The sequence below is a fragment of the Cladophialophora bantiana genome (assembly GCF_000835475.1).
Source record: "Cladophialophora bantiana CBS 173.52 unplaced genomic scaffold supercont1.31, whole genome shotgun sequence".
Classification (NCBI taxonomy): domain Eukaryota; kingdom Fungi; phylum Ascomycota; class Eurotiomycetes; order Chaetothyriales; family Herpotrichiellaceae; genus Cladophialophora; species Cladophialophora bantiana.
In genome coordinates this window covers 53,423-73,345 of record NW_015971605.1, presented here as the reverse complement: position 1 = coordinate 73,345, position 19,923 = coordinate 53,423, and the positions used below count along the sequence as shown (strand labels likewise).

The following is a 19,923-nucleotide window of genomic DNA, read 5'->3' as shown; positions in this document are numbered from 1 at the left end:
TGTTTACTGCTTTGGCCAGCTTCTCCGTTGGAACGAAGGTTTCCGTACAGCCACAACGTGGGTAGCTTGGATGGCGATCCACCAGCTCGCAGCTATTCGCCCTTCTGGCCTTGTTGGCCTCGTTGCTAGTGTCTTGATCTTCACCGTCGGTGGCTGCTCGAGGAGGCCGAGAAATGCTTATCATGACATCGTCTTTGCTCTTATCTGCATCTTCCTCTGTGAGTGGTAGTTTCCGATTTCTTCATCCATTCAGCTTCAAGGGCGGTACGAACAGCCTGCAGCTACCCTGGACTGGCTTCTCCTGGTCATGGGCACTGGCACTTATCGACTCGTGTCGCGCGAAACTCCGAGACTCAGTCTCTCTCCTCGTTCGTGGATGATGGCACCATGCGTTTTCCAGTTTACTTCATCGCACGAGACGGGTAATTGGGAGGAGCAAGAGCTGGTTTGCGACCCTGATTGAGCGTCACTAGCTCAAGCTTCCCCGCCATGCGAACAGATGCATAAGGGTATTAAAGTCTTCCATGTTCCCGAGGTTGAACTTTGCATATTTATGAGATCCCTCTCAGTCTCCTAGAGAGCGGACTTTCAAGTGCCAAACGCCTTCTGCTTTTGACATCGACTCTCTCGCCATGGCTACTGCACATCCTGACATCAAAGGCGATAGCCGCGATGTTACAGTGATCAACCCCCCTTCTGAGCGACGCGGCTCCCTTGTCGTCGATACCAACCTCGCCAGCGAAGAAGACGCTGCCGTTCTAGCAAAGATGGGGTTCGTCATATCCTCCTGGTCGCTTTCTCTTTGGCCACTTTCAGTCATGGCTCAGCAAGGGACCGAGATTGACCGTCTACTTAATTAGATATAAGCAAGAACTTCGCCGGAACTTCAGCATGCTCGAGGTCTTTGGCATTGCCTTTGCTATCATGGGCCTGCTCCCTTCTATCGCGAGTACGCTCTCGTATTCGATTCCGGCAGGCCCAGTTGGGTTGGTTTGGGGCTGGTTCCTGGCTTCGGGATGGATTTTCATCGTTGGTCTAGCTATGAGCGATCTGGCGAGCTCGATGCCGACGAGCGGCGGGTAGGTGGTTCATTGATGCTGCTCGGGTGCTTCGAAGGACCCTCTGCCTTTGAACTGACACGGCTCTAGGCTTTATTACTGGACCCATTATTATGCCTCACCAAAGTGGCGGAATCCCCTGAGCTTCCTTGTCGGATACAGCAACACGCTCGGGCTGGTGGGAGGTCTTTGTTCAATTGATTGTGCGCATGCTTTTATCCTCTATTCCCGCCTCGGTGCCGCCCAATGACTAACTTGATGGAAGACGGATTCTCCTTGATGTTTCTCTCCGTCATTGTTATAGCTCGTGATGGCAACTGGACGCCAAGTAACGGCACCATCTACGGAGTTTTCCTCGCCACTGTGGCCTGCCATGCTGTCATCGCCTCAACCATGGCCCGCATCATGGGCAAAATGCAGACGGTGTTTGTCGTCATGAATTTCGTCTTGATATTCGCCACAATCATTGCTCTGCCGATTGGAGCCAACAAACGAAACAGTGCCTCGTACATTTTTACGCATGTTGAGAACTTGACGAATTGGCCCTCGGGCTGGACTTTTATGCTCTCCTGGCTCAGTCCCATCTGGACCATCGGTGGATTTGACTCGGCAGTCCATATCAGCGAAGAAGCCACCAATGCTACCAAAGCAGCCCCGCTAGGAATCCTTTTTTCCATCGGCTCGTGCTGGCTGTTTGGGTGGATCTGTTGCATTGTTATCGCGGCGTGCATGTCGCAAGATCTGGAAAGCATTCTGGGCTCACCTTTCGGACAGCCGATGGCCCAGATCTACTACAACGCCCTTGGCAAGAATGGGGCTTTGGGTTTCATGGCTCTGCTGATGATTGTTCAATTCCTGGTGAGCATCTGCACCGTTTCCTTGTTGGTAAGATTGTTGTTTTTGGCTAACATGCTAAGATGGGCGTCTCGATCCTGGTCGCCGCCTCTCGCCAAGCATGGGCATTTTCTCGTGATGGAGCTTTGCCTTTCTCCAGCTTCTTCCGACACATTTCCAAATCGTTCGGCTATATTCCCGTCCGCACGACGCTTGGTTGCGCTACTCTAGCAGCTGTTCTCGGCCTGCTTTGTCTGATCGCCCCTGCCGCCGCCGCCGCTCTGTTTTCCCTCGCTGTTGCGGGCAACAATCTCGCATGGGGCACTCCGATCCTCTGCCGCCTTGTCTGGGGACAGAAGAAGTTCAGTCCCGGTCCCATATACACGGGCAAAGCTTCGATTCCTCTCGCCTGGGCGGCCGTCACTTTTCTGGTCTTTGGTATTCTGCTGTGCATGTTCCCTGTTGGCGGACCGAACCCGGATCCCGACACCATGAATTATACATGCGTCATCAACTCCGCCGTGTGGGGAGGCGCGTTGCTATACTACTACATCGATGCGCGCAAGTGGTTCCGCGGACCACAAATCACGATCGATCTCAGCCAGCTTACCGAGGAGCAGGCTGAGGCGTTGAAGGAGGAAGGGCTCAAGGAGGAAGGCACCAGTGGACATGGTGTGATCGGTGGCAGGAGCACCAGTGTTTCAGTTGATCTAAAGGACAGTTGAAAGAGCAGAATATGCCGTTGACGCTTCTCTCAATGTCTGTGGTTGGCCTCGTCAGCTAGCTTTCTAGGCGATTGCTAGGCATGCACTAATGCTGCTCACCATCGCTTCCTCGACTAATACACATGTTGGACTGGCCCAATTTAGGTAGGCCGGAAGGTCCCAGCACTGCGGTAGCCTGTCACCGATTGAAACCTCGTCTGTGATTCCAGATATGCTGCTCTTCTCTTTTAATTACTCAATCAATAAATCAACCAACCTATGAGGGAGCAGATTGCTGCGTGAGAGAGAAGCATAGAAAGATGTTCTTCGCACGATATACCACTGAGGTGCGGTGTCTCTAAGCCCTCGACCCCCATATCCTCTCGAAAGAACCCAGAGACCGGCCAAAGTCTTCTGGAGCTCGAATTCCATGCACTTCGAGGTCTCACTACTAGTACCATGTATGCACCGAAAGCGGGCCACACCTCCGACCCAAATCCATCTGTAGAGGATGAAACTTTGCTCAAGAACACCGGTTATGTCGACCACGGAACATATGTGGATGCACGATAGCTGTTGATCTTACGAAGTCCGCAACAAAATTTTACGTTTGTTGTAAATGCTTCACAGATTCCACGAAATGTGCTTCAGACGTCGCTTGCTCGGAGCGCGATTATCGTCGCTGCGATCGGTGGCAGAAGGATGCCCGCGAGGATGCACGCAGCGACGGCCCCTTTTCAATAGCCGACCCCTTCCAAACCCCTTTTGGAGAAATGCAGTTAGAGAGCAAGTCGACCTTGATTTTGAAATAAGCACAAAGTTCACCCTTTTCATCGACTAGCGGAGAAGAGACTGGCACTACTCACTCGAATGACATGGAGAGGGAAACAGCAGGCTTTGACGTTCCACATTGTGGACAATCTCTTCCGTGTGCGGAGGAGGCATTTGCAGCAGCAAGATGAGGCAGATGGCGCCGAACGCTCAGTGACGATCGAACCTGAGCCGCTGAAAGTGGCATCTGAACCGAGCTTTCCATGCCGTCTTGAGCAAGTGTGGCGGCTCGAGCCTCCTGGACTCTGGACGTGGCGAAGATAGGAGCCCGACATACTCTCAGGAACTGTGCGAATTCACCTCCGATATGTCAGTGGTAAGGTCAACTTGGGCGATTGGCCGGAGGCAGCCGAGTTGGCAGTTCACATCCTTAAGGAGTAGCTCCTTCATGTTTCGCAACGGACTGCTGCTGGTGCCATTCCATCTCCAAGTAAAGCTCCTAGAACGGCCGTGAAGTCATTGATACTTTCTATCTACATGAAACTCTTTGGTAGAAGTGATCTCGGCCACCATAGGAGGCAACCGCGCTGCAGACATCGATTTTAAGGCGCAACTCAGATCGAACTCTCAAAATGATCAAAATTGAGAGCCATTCTATCTCCCCTTCGTGCGGAAAGATGCAAGAATACCTTCATTTGAGAAATCCGCCACGAGGTCAATACAAACAGATCTGGACTATTCTGGTATGTTGCAACAGATTCCTGGACCGATGCGTTACATGTTACTTCGGACTTTGAACCTGCGCAAAACGGCCGCAATTCAATATGCCAAGTTTGCGTTGCTCCTTGACAACAAGTATGCAGAGATCTGTGTAGAGGGAAGATCTGTCCAAAGGCAGAGAGCAGTACCAGCCATGTCACGACGATTCTGCCATGCATCCTAACATTTGCCCTTGGGATTCACAGACGCTACCACACTACTTTGAAGGAGGCACAAGTGCTGGGAGTACTCGAGGGTACTGACTCTGATACCAAGAAAGCTGAAAGGTCAACTTGTCGTCGCCAGTGGCCTACTCTCAAACGAAGGATGGGATGTGCAGCTACTTGATTGCATCGATGGCCGGCTTATCGGGCTCATAGGCTCTCTGGACTTGATATTATGCGTTGTCTTTGGTGTGTTATGGGCGAAGTTCCGTCAAAATGATTTCCGAAGAGGCGCCGCTCTTGCATAGAGCCTCATGGGATTGGTCTCATTCCTGACCACCGTGTGCGGTGTCGTGGATATGATTGAGCAGAGGCACTAGAATACGCTTTCCAGGCACCACTTTTGGACTGTTTGCTTTCTGGCGAGGACAAGAAGAAGTCGTGCGCAACAACCGAACACTTCAAAAAGGCAACGAAGAGAAAGAGGCCAAGATACTTTCGACGTGGTGTGTCAGGATTTGGTGGCACCACAGCCGTGAGGCCAAAAGAGGATCGAGGCGTTAGAGAGAAGAATACGAAGTCCTTAGGCGCTTGAAATCTGTCCAGAAAGACCGCTGTGAGAAGTGAAATGATCCAGTTCTAATGGTTGATTTTCCCAGGACGATTCTAACTCACTATGTCAGCATCAAGCCTCGGACCGTGTATGCTTACGACAACTTTCTGATACCGAGGGGGTATAAATTTCCCTATCCGTCTTTCATCTTCTTTTGAAGCGCAGGAAGCAACAAAGGAAGTGGTGTTGATGTACCGCAGCCTTGGTGGTCCAAGCAGTACGTCCGCGGCTCAGCAAACTAGCGGCGGTTAAACACATAACACTAGTACCGCTGAGATTTGAAAAAAATAAGCGACAGACACGCACCTACGACACAATGCGTTCTGGTCAGTGTTTTCGCCGATCGAGCAATATTTATTCAACAGGCTCAGATAGGCTCCACTTTTGCTCGACCTTCGCTCGACCTCTCGGTGGGTCACGTGAATCCTCTGCCGCACCCCCTTTTTTTATTGAGCCTTGCCATTGAGAGAAGTGCTATTCATGGCCATGACAATGAATTTACAGTGACAATGACTTCACAACAAGGGAACTCAGCCCCACACAATGAATTATTAATATCACACCAGGAGTGGGATGTTATTCATTGTATTGATCCGAACACCCCACCCAGCGTCTTCAATCGACACTATCTCAAAACTAACAACATTAAGAACAAGTTATTGTTCCTTCTACACTTAATACAGCTGAATGTTCCGTTGAAAAACTTGTTCGCCACTATCATATATACGCTCTCGTCTCTTCTCTCCAAGTAGCCAGTCTCTTCCTCCCTGGTCTCCTTTTGAAGAAAGTGTCTTTCCAGCCCAAGCCCGATCTCAAACTCAAGCAACACCGATTCTTCTCTCTGCCGCTGCGCATCAAGTCTTTTCAAATCTCCAAGGTCTCTTGATCACTTTATTGCGCTCTAAGTCCATGGAAACCGTCAAGCTCACCAATGAAAAAATGGCTCCCGAGAAGTACGCAGTCTTCTTCCTCTAACAAGACGGTTATCTCTTCTGTGGTTCGCTCAGCGCAGGCGCCGAAGAGGTTACCTCGATTGTTCGCTCCATTGTCAACAACCAAGACTATGTGAGGAAGAAGACAAAGGCTACCTCTGCAACTTCAAGCCACAAAGCCGGCATCTATTGTGCCGAAGTCAGTCTCTATCGCCCACATCCTCGAATCCCGGCCTTCGTGCACTCTCAAGATTTCCAGGTGCTCCCTCAAGGCCACCCACGTGCAGAGGAGTTCAAGGCAACATCAACGCTCTTCTCGTACTGTAACGGTGGGACACTGGAGCGGTTCATCAGAGTCCTCGAGCGCGAGCGCATCCTGGCTCCCGAAGTCCTTGTCTGGCGCCTCTTGACAACTTGTTGGAAGCCGTCGAACACCTCCACTGCAACACCTCCATCTCCCATGGAGACCTGAAAGAGAGCAACATCTACCTTCATTTCCCAACCCCGGAGAGCAGGCTTCCGGACTTCTATATCGGAGATCTTGGCTTGGCCAGACTGGTCGATCAGAGCGTCTGGGAAGTGCCTGGAAATCCGCCAGCACGGAAACTGAGAGATGCCAAAGTTATCAAGGAGGAAGACAAACATGCCCAGCGAGAGTGCCAGACCAGGAAGCAAATGGGCGTTGCTCAAGAACAACCACCACCGCCGTCGCGCACGCAGCAGATTGAGGCGATGATCAACGACCTCAGGGGCATCCACACCTGCCTGTCGAAAGTCCTGGAAGGCCGTGGCCAGCCTGATCAAAACAAAACATTCGCACCATTTAGAGACTGGAACTGGGTGCTCATCATGAATACCAACCCAGAGGATTACAATGCCTTTGTGGGCTTCCGTGAAGCTGTCAGCGGGCTTGCTCAGCAGGCCCGAGACGCAACGGGAGGCCCCCTGCTAGAATTCCAGTGGACTCGACAGCACCGGTACAGAGACGACCTAGCGCCAGGGGTGCTGACTCCTAGCTACCCCTGGAAGAAATACAACCACCATCTGGCCAACCATTCCTGGTTGAGAAGCCGCCTTTCCACGGAGTGGCAGCACAAGCCACTACCAGAAATACAACTCTACAAGTCCCGCTACGAGTTGCTGAGCCTGTGCGCCAAGGTCCCAGGCCCATGGAAGATCGCACGAGTCGATCCAACCACGCTCAAGGTCCTGGCAGTCGAAGAGCTCAGCTTCAACCTGCATATCCCCTCGCTGAAGGATAATTGCCCGGTGACCCCTAGCGGTCGTCCGTTCAATCACGACGACCATTCCATGGTCAATCAACTAGTTACTACAGAGGTCGACCGCCTTGGCATGACCAACATTGTCTCGGCTGCCATGGTACGTGGCCACGGATACAACCAAGTCTGGTTTTGGGACGTTGACCCAGAGTGGAACAAAGAGAGACATTCGAAACAGGGTCAGCTGACGCCGCAAGCAACATATCTGCCTCCTCCGGAGCCGCCATTGCCGGCTCCAGAGATGCCGCATCCAACTCCGCAGGCGGGCCCGTCAGCAGCACAAAGAACGTCGCCGACATCCCCTAGAGAGGCATCGGCCACAGAAGAGGCCTCCACAACGGCCCAGCTCCCTCCAGATACACAACGGGCTGCCACGGCTTTGCTCCAGGATTCTCCTGCGGCGCAGCAGACGTCTCCATCCCCTGCACCTCCTCCACCTTCACATCGACCTCCCCTTCCACCTCAGTCACAAACCCCTCTTGCCCCCGAAGAGGGCTCCTCAACTCCGCAACAGGGCTCTCCAGTTGCGCAACAGGATTTTCCAACCCCTCGCCCCCAGACCCCTCTCGCTGCAGAACCGGCTGCCACTGAGGCTGCAGCAGCCCCAGAGAGCGACGTTCAAGAAGACGAGCAAGCAAACGCAGTCGTCAAGAAGGCGAAGAAGGGTGTGAGAAAGGGCCGAAAGGGAAGAGCGAGAGGCTGGTGGTGGTGGTGGTGGTGGTGGTGTTGGTGGTGGCGTTGGTGCGAAACACCCTCCGGGACGAAATCATCCTGCCACAAGACCACCGCGTGCGGCACAGCCGGCCCCGTCAGGCAGGGTCACGACCCGAAGTATGGGGCGCAAAGCGGCGGAGGAAAAGATCATCTGGACCAGAAGCAGGACCAGGGCCGCGGCGGTGGCAGCACACAGGTGTTGAGGTGGAAAAGTCCTCACAGAAGAGCAGAAATGTAACAGCCAGTCAAGGTGTAGAGTAGTCAGTAGCCTCTGAGGACAGAAGGGCCAAAAAAAGGAAAAGGGAAGGGAAAGAGGACGAAGCACGTGACCAAATCAGAACCAGTATGGAATTTACCAGCACTCAATACACGATGGAAACCAGATGCTGGTGAGAAGTGTTCAAAAAGCATGAGAATGCTTTAGCTTGACCGATAGAGAGGGAAGAGAGCGAGAAGAAAATAGGCACGGATTTATTTTCCCCTATAACTTTTTGAATTTTGCAAGATATACACTGACTTCTATGCCATTGAGACCTGAGGACATCGCCTCATCCCTCACTCCCCTCGCCCCTTTTTCGCCGATACATCTACTCGTACACAAAAAAGAATGGAACGGCCAACAAAATCACGCTTGTCATATCCCTCCCTTCCTCCATTTCTTGGCTTCGCCTTCCGACTTCCTTTTTGGGGGACAGAAACAATAGAGGACTGGGAGATCATCAGCACCTCTCTTGCTGCTAGGTTCTTGTGGACTCGAGAGAGAGGAGAACGGCTATAGCATCGCACAGTACAGCACGGTACAGGACCCAACACTGCTGCCGAATTTTCCATGTCTCCCGCCAGGTTGTCAGATCGGACCAACCTGGTTATGTACCAGCCGACCAACCGATCACCAACTCACGCTCATGCCCAAGCCCCGCCGCTTCGAACACGGGGCTTCTTCACGACGCCGGCGGGCACATCGCCCTTGTCCTCGACGCGCACCTCGTACTCGTGCTTGACGCGAATCTCGTTCTCGTTGACGACAATCAAGTTGTTCTCCGAGCCCTGCCTGCTCGGCCCGCGCGCCGTCTCGCTGCTGCCCTCGTCCGTCTCTTGCATGTGCACGAACCCCTTGCTGTCGCGCCGGACGTGGGACCTCGTGTGTGAGCGGTTGCTCAATTCCATCGCGTGGGTCCCCGACTTTGACCGGCCGCCGACACCTCCGCTCTGGCTGAGCCCGTAGTCCTTGTCCGTGCCGCGTTGATCGATAAAGGTGCGGATGAAGAGTCGCAGGATTGGTGCCGTCGTGGCGATTGGGATGGAGTAGTTCTCGATCCTGGACAACGCGCCAAGTTAGCTATCATTGTCACCCTTTTGGCAGCTGAGCCACTGTAGACAGTATGGTGCCTGTGTGTGTGTGGGTGTGTGCTCACTTGACCCAGAGGATAAATGGAACAATATTCCAGGTAAAGTCCAGCCTGCTTCCCAGCGCTGAGAGAAGGTATGTCTTGACTATCGACGCAACCCCAGACAACAGCAACGGGCCGCAAATCAGCAACGTCTGCCATAGACGTTGAGTCCGGATCCGTGGATCAAGTCTCTTAAATCTGGTGATAAAAGAGTTCTCGCGGCTCTTTTGAGCCCCCCGGAACATGAACTGCCAGAGCTCAAAACCGGCTAGGTAGGTCAAGGTGAAGTCGATGATGCAGTTGAAAGCTGCCCTGCCGTTAGATTTGGTCCTCAACATGAGTATAGCGCCCACTTACCCCCCTGAACGTATCCCACAGTTGCTTGTACTGTCGGCGCCTGACAGACAACTGAGCCGTCTTCCGGCAGGGGATCCCACATGTAATGGAAGTAAGCAGCCCTATTGACAAGACGATACGGATTGGGCCCGCATTGGAGGAATATTTGCAAGATTGTGAAGAGGTTTGCGACGATCTGGACCACCAGGCAGATAATAACGATGACCCGCAGGCTTCTTCGATTCTGGGCAAAGCATGTGTATAGGAAGAGGATCACGCCGGTTCGTGACCACATCGAAGCAGAGACTGCCAGGGGTTGAGAGATGAAATCCCATTTCATTGCTCGGTTCTTTTGAATTGGCGTAAGGTAGAAGAAATGCCTCCCTAATCCCCATTCCCAACTGTGTGGTGGTACCGTGTCAGAGCCCAGGAAACAGGAAGGGAAAATCAACGTGGATCATCTGTGAACTTGCCTCTTCCATATCAATGCCATATGACCGATATCAAAGGCGTAACCGAAGGCGAAGAAGAAGTCCTCCAGACCCCATACTCGCTGTGGCCTCGACACATGTGGTAGGAGCCATGAAATCCAAGCTTTCACACCGAAACGAAATAATAGGACGAAGAATACAAACCCTGTCAGTACCCAGCATCCTATAAAGATGTTCGTCCCTTTCGAAGGTAGTCAGTTTTTGTTCTGATGATTCTCAGGTGCGCAATTTTCAAATACCTCTGTTGACATCAGGACCATCAGGTCGTGGCACTTCCATGTTGCTGCTCGCACCGAAAGAAACCGTCCGTTGAACAAGAATTGTAGGGTTGCGGAAGAGGCGCTTGTATTATCCCATAGAGTACTCGGTACGTACCTACTCAGTCGATTCGTGCCTCATACGGAGCCCTGGCCTGTCCCTTGCAGACGCAGTCCGACCAGCATGAGGACGGGATTAGTCCCGAGGGCCATGTTTCTTGCAGACTGGAACGAACCCTCGGTACGGCTCCGACGAACCCCCTAATAGTTAGTCCGGCATCGATTTTGCTCCTGCACACCTGGAGCAGTACCTTAGTGGCTTGTCATGGGCTCCCAGGGGAGAAAGCATGATCCTCAAACATGCGAGGCTACTGCGCCTTGACCTGGATCAATTCACACACTGCGTGGATCTTGCGACAAGGGCCTGCTGAGGGCTCTCATCTCCGGGGGAAAGCGAATATCTGCTTGTTTTGCCAGCCCCCTTGCCCACATATTAGCGTTCTTGAGAAAAGCCAATCCATCAATGAATGGAAGTACCGAGACTCGAGAGATTCCCTAACCAGGTACTCCGTATTTTGAGACCGGACCTTGTGTTTAATGTCCCTTGCCGAGCAATATCTGAAAGGGACGCGAGATAAACAGGTCAATAGTATCTTTGTGGCGAAATCAGCGTATTTGCTCCGCTGGGGAAAGTTCACTTACCGCTCTTTTGCGCCCAGAAATACAAGGAGCCCATGCAGCAGAGGCCTATCGATGTTCTTTCCCCTATGGAGGACACCAAGAAAGATTGCTCTACGCTAGGTTTGCAATTGCCAGCTCTGCTACCTGTCAGTGGTCAGCGTTGCCGAACCCGGTCGTCGTCACTCTCTTTGACATCAAACTCGCTAATCACGACGAGGAGCTTTTAGCGTTGGAAGGTGGTGTCCTAGCAGGGATCCTTCCGGCCCGTCTTCTCCGTTGTTCGTCGATCGCACCACCGCCCTGATGCACGGACGGCTTACTACTGGAACGCCACTAGGATAAGCCTCTCAAGCTAGTCTATTAGTTGAAGCAAGCAAGGCCAGGTTCATTTGACACGTTTCTGACCCTCTTATAGTTCGGTCAGCCCACGAGGCCTATTGCTGATCATCGGAAGCGAAATACAGGTACGTACTGAGTGAAGGTGCATTGGACCCTCGATGCTTCTCGCGGAGACATCTCAGCCGTGGCGATCACGTCTAGAAGGGGAAGGGCGGAGAATATTGGCCAAAAAAGGTTCACAGCTCTCAACCTTGAGCAGGGAGCTCATGGGTACCCAGTACTGTCAAACTCTATCGCTTTGAGCCCCGAAATCATCGATCAGTGTCTCGAAAAGAGCGTCACGCCAGCCACTGACCAGGGGAGCTCCTGGAAAGAGAAGTGTATGCTCCTTTCAGAATCAGGCACAAACAAACTATCACCCTGAAAATCTAGGCCGCAACATCGGATGTCCCGTCGGATGTTCCCAGCTTTCTCATCTCAACAAGCCCCTCCCCGGCCACAGGATATGCCTCGAAAGTGACTTCCAAGCCCGCCAAAGCCGCCATCTGCTTCCATTCGCGACTGCTCCTGATTCTCCCAGCGTACAACTGAATCATGGTCGCGTGCATCTTTCCATATGTGGCATTTTTTGCGAACTCATGAATCAGCATCCTGGAGTACGGCGCCATCGCATCTGAAATCTTCTTCATCAGTCGCAAGGCTTCGAGGTCTGACAAATTGTGGTAGATGTGTGTTAGGCTATACACGAGAGCACCTTTGACCGACTCGGGTGATTCGTCCTTGAAATCCCAGTTTTGGATCGTCAGCTCGTTCGCATTCTTTTGGTCCGGACGATACTCCTGCAAGACAAGATGCTCTTTCTTCAAGTGAGGGTATGCTTGCTTTACTTCCAGAAGCATCTCACCCCGTCCGCCTCCGATGTCGACGATGGCTATGTTGTTGGCTTCGCTCTCCAAGACGGACCCCAGATCATACCCAAAGGACTTCACCCGCTCTGGCATCGTGCCGAAGCGGCCAAATTTTCCTTCCATGAAGGACGAGAAACTTGGCATGCGTCCTTGCATGTGCATGATGGAATAAGTGTGCTCGTCGACAAATCTCTGCTCGTCAATCATTTTATATCCATATTGCGTGGGTGTTTTGTTTTCCTGGAATGGATATTCGAATTTTGTGTCTCTGAGCTGTCTCATCAAAAAAGCTGCTGACCAGAGAGGCTCTGTCGTGCTTGAAAGCCTCAGTACTGGATGTGTTTCCCCGGCTGTAACACTTACAAATGCAGCATGCCATCGAGAGACGATGGCACTGCGACCATGTGAGCAGTGACGGGGTTTACCCGGTATGTGGTATCATCAACCAGGTCAACCAGGCCCAGACCAGCCATCGCGAACATGGTGTCCTCTGCAAACGTCAGATAACACTCTGGTATTCGGCATTATTCAGACCTGTAAGCCGCAAGCCTGGGATCACGGTCAGCACGCTCTGGCGGTTGCGACAAAGTACCCTACATAGCGGTGAGGACCGTTTGGCTTCATCACTCCTCTCAGCGTCGGACGCTCTGGTCAGCTCTTCGGCTGTTGCAACAGGCCCGATCTGATTGAGCAGGGGGAAGAAGTTGAAATGGATAGCCACTGGGATAAACCCAAGGGCCGCGACCTATCACGGGCGTTATTCTGGTTCCTGCGGTTATAACTAGATTTCGATGCTCTTACTGCAGTTACTGTAGAGGCCAGAATTGCCCCTGGATCGCTCATTTTCCTCCTTGGATTCGACAGAGCGTGCACGGACAGGCAGTCCAACATGAATTAAATCAACCATGATCGGAAAGAAACTTCCCAATGAAATCATGGAAAGGCCGAGGTCGCTGGCAGACCTGGGTGCGCCATTCTTCCGAAAGAAGTTAATGCAATGTTTCGCTGGATGCTTGATGGAATTGCTTTTCTTGAGGCCACTACGGGCCGAAACTTGTCTTTGCTTGTACAAGTACAAGTACCGAAGCTTTGAGGTTTACCCTGGTACCCAGTACCATAGCAATGCTTGAAAATCCCCACCCGGGGAGACATATTGCATGATCCGCCACCACGGTCGGAAGTTCCCGGGGATCCACCGCTTATTGCGATGGTAGGCGGCTGGCAGGAATCTGCTCGTAGCTTGTGTGGGCGGTGGACTGATCTTCTTCGCTTACCCCTCTGTGTCTGGAGCTCCCCCAGTCTTAGTAACTGACCAGGCACAGCAACAGCAACGCGGTATCTATTGATGTAGGAACTGTTATGTATGCTATTTCTGTGCACACTTGCTTTCATTGGGGCTGCTTCTTCAGTGGGTGTCTTCTTAACCAACAACCAATCTCCCGGAAAAAAATTCCTTGACACTTGTTTCGAGTAATAACCAAGGAGCATCTTCATTGGGTTTTGTACACCCTTGCAAGGCCCCTTGGTCCGACGCATACCATACTCAAAGCGCCTAACTAGCAGACTTTCACGGGAGGGTATCCACGCTGTTCAGGGTGCGCGGTCCATGGTGCACTAGGTGTTTATGCTTTATCTCGCGTTGCAAGACCCAACCGTCGAGCCCGTCTATCCAGGTATTTCCCTGTCTTATTAGCCTCCTCATGCATCTTGGCGCATTCTACTTCTCCTAGGGCTGCATTCATATGCACGAACTCAAGCCTAGGCAGTGCTGGTGGCCGGATCTGCAACGCCTTGCCTCGAAAAGACCCGGTCCCCGGGACCGCCTCGAAGCGGCTCATGCATCTATTGAATCTTGGCTGCCAGGTGTTCAACACAGGGCCGGGGAAGAGTGCTCTGCTCTGTTACCTCCTAAGCGGAACAGGCATATCTCTTCTACGCGAGGCGGGGGAGATGAGGCCAATGTCGGTTGCTCTACTCGGTAGTCGAAAGAGATCGAGTGCTTTCCAGTCTCGACCTGCCCTCGACTCCTGCTACTCGTGGAGCGCTAGCTAACCACGTTGTAAGACGAGCTCGTGGCTCACTATTTTTCCAGAACTGTCTCGGGAATTTTCGACTTCTGAACAATCTTCTCTTCATTGTGTCTTGCTCATTCCCGTGCACCGCCGCTCTCTTCATTTTCTATACCATTTCAGCCAGGCCAAATTATATTCTCCTTTACAGTTTCCAGCAATCATGAGTGCACCTTCTTCTTCATCAGATGTTGGTGAGAAGACATCTATAAACGAGAAGAATATCAACACGGAAAGCACAGTGGTCGCTCTCAGCAATGAAACCGATCAGCCCAGCGTCGTCGACGGGCAGGATTCAGATGACAGCCGAAGCCCGCAAAACTGGAATCCGTGGAAGAAGCGACTTCTATTTCTCGCTTTGATGTCCAGTTCAATCCTTGCCGACGGGTATGTTTAATGTCCTCCGCCCTTCTGGAAATTGTTGAAGCTGACACTTTTGGAAGAGGCATGACCTGGGGTGCAACTCTGGTAGCTCCTCAGGCCTTCGAATGGCACACCTCCATCACGCACTCGGCCACTTCCCTCAACTACGGTATCCTGCTTCAGGGCTTTGGTGGTATATTTGCTGTGCCCTTTATTGACGCATACGGCCGGTCAGTTGTCTGAAATTCGAGACGTTCGAGCCCCGCAATTGCTAATTTTCATCCCAGCCTCCCAGTTTGGCTCTATCCTCAGATCGTCACCCTCTTTGTCGTGCTAGGCTGTGTTTATGCTCAGTCATGGTCTGTTTTCACGGCTTTACGAGCCCTTCAAGGTCTCTTCGGAACAGTCCCTCAAGTGATTGGCCTGCCGATCATCCACGACATGTACGAACCGCACGAATGGCCACGATATATCAACATTTGGGGAACCACCTTCCTGGTTGGTCCTTTCCTCTTCCCTGCTCTAGCTGGATACATTCTCGAAGGCACCGGTTCCTGGCGTGACTGCTTCAAAGTCCTGACGGGCCTCTACGGATTCTCTACGCTGATGATCCTGGCTTTCGGCTACGAGACATACTATAATAGATCAACGGGCGTCCAGCAATCGAACCGAATCAAGGCTTTTTTGGGCATTGGGAACACCAACCTACCGAAGGCACGGACGCTCTCGGAGTCGACTGTTAACATAATCAAGCTCACCTTCACTCCCCCAATCCTCCTTGTCGGTCTCTCCACCATGATCAACTTCACATGGCCCATCGGAATCACCACAACTATTGACGCCTTTGTGCGAGCGCCGCCTTACCTCTTTGACAATGTTGAGGATGCCTCCATCCGCTTTGCTGGTGTCATCGGCGCCCTTCTGGGCTTCTGCTTTGGATACTTCTTCAATGAATGGATCTACAACGGTTCCGGTGGGAAGCGAAAAGCCCACTGGCGAAGCGAATACAGACTGCATGGCGTGTGGTTCCCCATTGGAAGCATGGTGTGCGGCTTACTGACGTATGGTCTCACGCTCAACTACGGGAAAAGCTGGGTTGGACTTGCGTTTGGGTGGGTCATGGTGAACATCGGTTTGGTGGGCACCATGGTTGCCATCACGGCTTTTGCTCTCGAGAAATATCCCACACACTCTGCAGTTGTGTCTGCAATCATCAACATGTGGCGAACTTGCGGCGGATTTGCCGTCGGCTATTTCCAGCCAAGCTGGATTTCAAAGGATGGTGTAACTGCGGTGTTCGCGACCCAGGCTGCTGTTGTGTTAGTTACCGCCATCCTGCTCATTGGTGCCGCCATTTGGCTCGGAAGGCGCGCTGCAAACAGAAAGAGTGCTGCAGATGTCTCGGGTGAAGCTTGAGCACCACTTGGATAATTTGGCTTTCGTGATTGATTCAGAACACACTGGAAAATAGTTAGATTGGCGGAGTTTCTACTTAATTCATATACAGACAGCGCGATTCCAATACCATAGAAGATTTGAACACTAGAGAGACTTAAGCATAATCAAGCAATACATGCTCCGTGGGTGTACCCGTGGGTGTGATCCTCTTGTGGCAGATAAAGGCACTTGCCGATACTCCGTACTATGACATCCATATACCCAGGCAGTTTTAGACACCTCGCAGGAGGTCCTGGCACTCAATAATGATTCATTTTTCGCTATAGATACGGTCGTTCGCTGTGACCCTCAAAGTACTCGAATCGGTCGGTCAGGTGAGATATCGCAACACCACTCATTGTTTTTCCCTAGCACAGGCACTTAGTCTTGAGAGCGCGAAGCTCAGATGTGCACGACTATGTACGGGCAGAAGCGTCATATTCAGGTCTCTGAAAGGGTCGAAGCTGGATGGGACACTAGTACAAGACAAATGCATTTTACTGTCGGAGGTTGAAAGGCATTCCCCTGAGGAAGATATTGAAATGACACAAATGACATGCCTGACGTAGAGCCTTTTGAAATGCGCCAGGCTCCAAGCATTTCGGAGCCGGGAGCGAGCTAGCAAATAAAAACTAGTTCCGAAGTGGAGCCCCTTCTGCCTTGTCGGAATGGTTCCTATTCGATGTATTTTCTCCGTGACAGGTTCGACCGCGTTCCTTGCGGGGCAAAACAATAAGCTTTGTTGAACTTGCATGTCTCGTCCAGATTCTCCTTCCCCAGCTTTCTCTGTTCTCGGGCCCGCCGGGGAAAACCCTGCCACGTTGCACCGTGTGCGGGTGTATCTTGGGCGCTGGGGAGTATCAAGGCGGCTATTGAGCATCGATGTCGGCTTCAAACAGGCCGGAGCAGAATAAGTTCCGATGTATATTTCAAACTTCAACCTCAGTGTTCGAGATCCAAGGGCCTCATATTAACACGGCGGAAGGAATACTGACCCTTCAAATCTTGACTTTTTACATTCCGCTTTAGTTCGTCATAGCATCCCTCACCGAGTACTCATCACTCTTCGTTAAACCCATGGCTACGACCATTGCGATCCTCGGCGCGACAGGGAAGACAGGACGCGAAGTGCTGCAGCGGCTTCTTCCACGTCAGGATGTGAATATACGAATTTACGTGCGGTCGACGTCGAAGCTTGTTGACCTTTTCCCGTTGCTGCCTTCGCATCCTCGCGTTTCAATCTTTCAGGGACCGCTCGGCGACGTCGAAAATATGTGCAAGTGTCTGAATGGTGCCGAGCGGATTGTCTTCACCCTCGGCGAAAACGATAATCGTCCGGGGGTGAGCGTGATCGAGGATGGGGCGAGGACGGTCATCGCCGCCCTGGAGGCGTTACGGCAGGGCAAACAAGACTGGCAGCGACCGCGGGTTCTGCTTCTGTCGTCCGCGACGTGGAATCCCACCTTGGCCGCTGTGCGGCCGGCCGTGATCCACTGGGCAATCAAAACCGCCTTTGTCCATCCTTACGCGGATCTACGACGAGGCCAGGAGGTCTTCCTAGCCGCCTCGCCCCTGGTCAGTGTCATGCTCGTGCAGCCCAACGGCCTTATCGAGGACGAACCCAGCGGGCACGAGATCAACGTCGACCGAGCCACCCTTACAGTGACTTACGGGGACCTAGGCGCTGCGTTTGTCGACATGGCTTGCGACAGAGAATTTGACGCCCTGCCCGCAGTCGGCGTGTCGAGCAAGAGCGGCGACAACGGCCTGAAGTACGGCCCCATTCTCGGATACAGAATCATTAGAGGCCTATGCGCCACGTACATCCCGGGGTTCTGGCACATGCACAAGTTCGTCGTCTCGACGGTTGCGACGTTGACGTTTAAAGGGAAAGTCGCGTCATAGGACTTGGCATTTTCTCCTCTTCCGCATTCTTACCGGGTGTCTTTCTTGCGGCAGTGGCTATTTTCGTTTCACGTTCTCAGCAGACGGCCGAATACTAAGATGAAATTGTGCATAAGCTTCCTCGCGTGGGATTGCTCAGATGAGATCGGACTAAATCTATACTGCCGCGACTACCGCGGGTCCTTATTCTAATTCATATTTTCCCCCGTCATAAATTGAACTCTGAGGTTGGTTTGCAAGAAGCAAGGATGGATTCATCTGTGTTCCGGAACCCTTCAACGGTGACTTCGTGCAACTATATATAGCCTGCCTTGGAGTAATACCCCCTTGCACTCTCGTGGAGCGGAATCGGAGGGCGTGCTATCTTTTTCGGTTCCAGAGGATAACTCAACGGGCTCTTCTCGGGGGGAAGATGCTTGTATTGTCCCTCGATCATGTGCCTCGTCTCCACAAGGCACCAGGCAAGAAGATACGCCACATCTTTCGGCATGTCGTCTCTAACCAAGATGACGAAGTCGGAGAAATCCAACGCCGGGATATCCTGGGTCAAGTTCTTCCAAAAGCCGGAGGGGAGAGAGTTCGCTCCTAGCCCAAGAGATTGTTGCAGCACCTCCAATGCGCCTGGTTCAGCTGGTAGCGGTATCAGTCTATTGTTCTCGATCAGTCCGCTCCACCATGGTGTCATGATGGCTTCTTGAAGAAGAGCGTCCGCTTTCCCTTCCTCGACTAGCGCCACACACTGCTCTGGCCTTTGAGCTGTCAGGAAGACCCCTCCCCATGCCTCCACAGTGGCTTTTGAAATCTGGTGGGCATTCAAGAACTCGTTGGCGACGTATCCGATAAAGTTGGTCCCGTCGTCGACCGAGGTGGCGATCCGCAGGGCTGGTTTTTGTTCCCGGAGCTCTCCGTACGTTTTGATGCCGTAATTCGGGTCGACAGCGAGTACCATCCGGTCGTTCTGGGGGAGCACGCCCAAGGCACGCAAGTGCGGCATCGCTGTCGTAAAAGGGCTGTCACCTGTAAGGGCTCGTCGCATCAGCGCGGCTGGTGTAGCAATGGCCAGGTCGACGGCTCCTTCATTGAGCTGCTTCAACCCGTCTAGGCCTCCGTCTCGTAGGCTCCAGATCGCCGACCGGCTTCCGGGACCGGTTCGATCACAGAACTCCTGCGTGAGCCACGAGCAGATCCGGTGAAAGTTGGCTCCGCCCCAGTCGCCGACCAGTCTGAGCGTGTAGGACCGGAGTAACCTGGGCTCTCCTTTTTCGTCGATCTTGAGACCCTCCATGTCTGGGACGGGGGCAGCTGACATGCTGTTTTCTCTCGAAGCACGAGCTGAGAACATCAAAAAAAAAAGGGGGGGATGGAAGGGAAGATTGAAGAGCGGTTCAGACTCATGGGGAAGGGAAACCGGGATAGACGCCCGATAGATATATAACGCCCTGTTCCGATTCCGGCGAGTCCACGGCAAGTGGGCAACCGAAGTAAACGTATAGGATGATTCGGTTTCTATGGAGTTAGGATCCGGCTTGGTACTACGCAAACGGTCCTCGCTTACTATTGAGAAAGCAATTAAACTTCTTCAGAACACACCACAATACAGAATTTCTCACCTGTTCTATCACCCAAAGCTTGAATTTGATGTGTGAGGTTTGGCAGTACTATCCAAAAGTTCCAATTTCTATGCTTACAGCTTCAGCCTCCGAATCTTCGGGGCATTTGCCAACTCAGCAGCACCACCAGTAGCGAGACCTTAAACAACTTTGCGACAATTGTGTCACAGGCAGCATATCCTTCATTACCAGTACCCATAGTAATGGAGTCTCGCTGTAGCAGTGAGTTTGCTTGGACCATCTGACATGAAGCAGGATCCTGGGTGCGTACAGATATCTCTCTTTCCGACCTCCAACCCAGCCTGAT

At 52.4% G+C, this 19,923-nt stretch overlaps 7 protein-coding genes across 7 annotated transcripts; 4 read left to right on the top strand and 3 right to left on the bottom strand.

The window, feature by feature from the left end:
* Window positions 1–632: 632 nt before the first annotated feature.
* Window positions 633–2,617, top strand: Z519_12572 (uncharacterized protein; the record flags this gene model as incomplete). The annotated part of the gene is made up of 5 exons (XM_016770277.1): window positions 633–772; window positions 861–1,079; window positions 1,149–1,261; window positions 1,324–1,916; window positions 1,976–2,617. The coding sequence occupies 5 exons, from the start codon at window positions 633–635 to the stop codon at window positions 2,615–2,617; spliced, it is 1,707 nt and encodes a 568-aa protein (XP_016613455.1).
* A 3,225-nt stretch (window positions 2,618–5,842) lies between these two features.
* Window positions 5,843–8,067, top strand: Z519_12571 (uncharacterized protein; the record flags this gene model as incomplete). The annotated part of the gene is made up of 3 exons (XM_016770276.1): window positions 5,843–5,856; window positions 5,911–6,158; window positions 6,260–8,067. The coding sequence occupies 3 exons, from the start codon at window positions 5,843–5,845 to the stop codon at window positions 8,065–8,067; spliced, it is 2,070 nt and encodes a 689-aa protein (XP_016613454.1).
* Window positions 8,068–8,732: 665 nt separating this feature from the next.
* On the bottom strand, window positions 8,733–9,896 carry Z519_12570 (uncharacterized protein; the record flags this gene model as incomplete). The annotated part of the gene is made up of 3 exons (XM_016770275.1): window positions 8,733–9,147; window positions 9,245–9,527; window positions 9,578–9,896. 3 exons carry the CDS (start codon window positions 9,894–9,896, stop codon window positions 8,733–8,735), a joined length of 1,017 nt encoding a protein of 338 aa, XP_016613453.1.
* A 1,856-nt stretch (window positions 9,897–11,752) lies between these two features.
* On the bottom strand, window positions 11,753–12,714 carry Z519_12569 (uncharacterized protein; the record flags this gene model as incomplete). The annotated part of the gene is made up of 2 exons (XM_016770274.1): window positions 11,753–12,548; window positions 12,596–12,714. The coding sequence occupies 2 exons, from the start codon at window positions 12,712–12,714 to the stop codon at window positions 11,753–11,755; spliced, it is 915 nt and encodes a 304-aa protein (XP_016613452.1).
* Window positions 12,715–14,464: 1,750 nt separating this feature from the next.
* On the top strand, window positions 14,465–16,080 carry Z519_12568 (uncharacterized protein; the record flags this gene model as incomplete). Its single annotated transcript, XM_016770273.1, has 3 exons — window positions 14,465–14,688; window positions 14,745–14,894; window positions 14,952–16,080. 3 exons carry the CDS (start codon window positions 14,465–14,467, stop codon window positions 16,078–16,080), a joined length of 1,503 nt encoding a protein of 500 aa, XP_016613451.1.
* A 1,098-nt stretch (window positions 16,081–17,178) lies between these two features.
* Z519_12567 (uncharacterized protein) lies at window positions 17,179–18,006 on the top strand (the record flags this gene model as incomplete). Its single annotated transcript, XM_016770272.1, has 1 exon — window positions 17,179–18,006. One exon carries the CDS (start codon window positions 17,179–17,181, stop codon window positions 18,004–18,006), a length of 828 nt encoding a protein of 275 aa, XP_016613450.1.
* Window positions 18,007–18,301: 295 nt separating this feature from the next.
* Window positions 18,302–19,291, bottom strand: Z519_12566 (uncharacterized protein; the record flags this gene model as incomplete). The annotated part of the gene is made up of 1 exon (XM_016770271.1): window positions 18,302–19,291. One exon carries the CDS (start codon window positions 19,289–19,291, stop codon window positions 18,302–18,304), a length of 990 nt encoding a protein of 329 aa, XP_016613449.1.
* Between the last annotated feature and the right edge of the window lie 632 nt (window positions 19,292–19,923).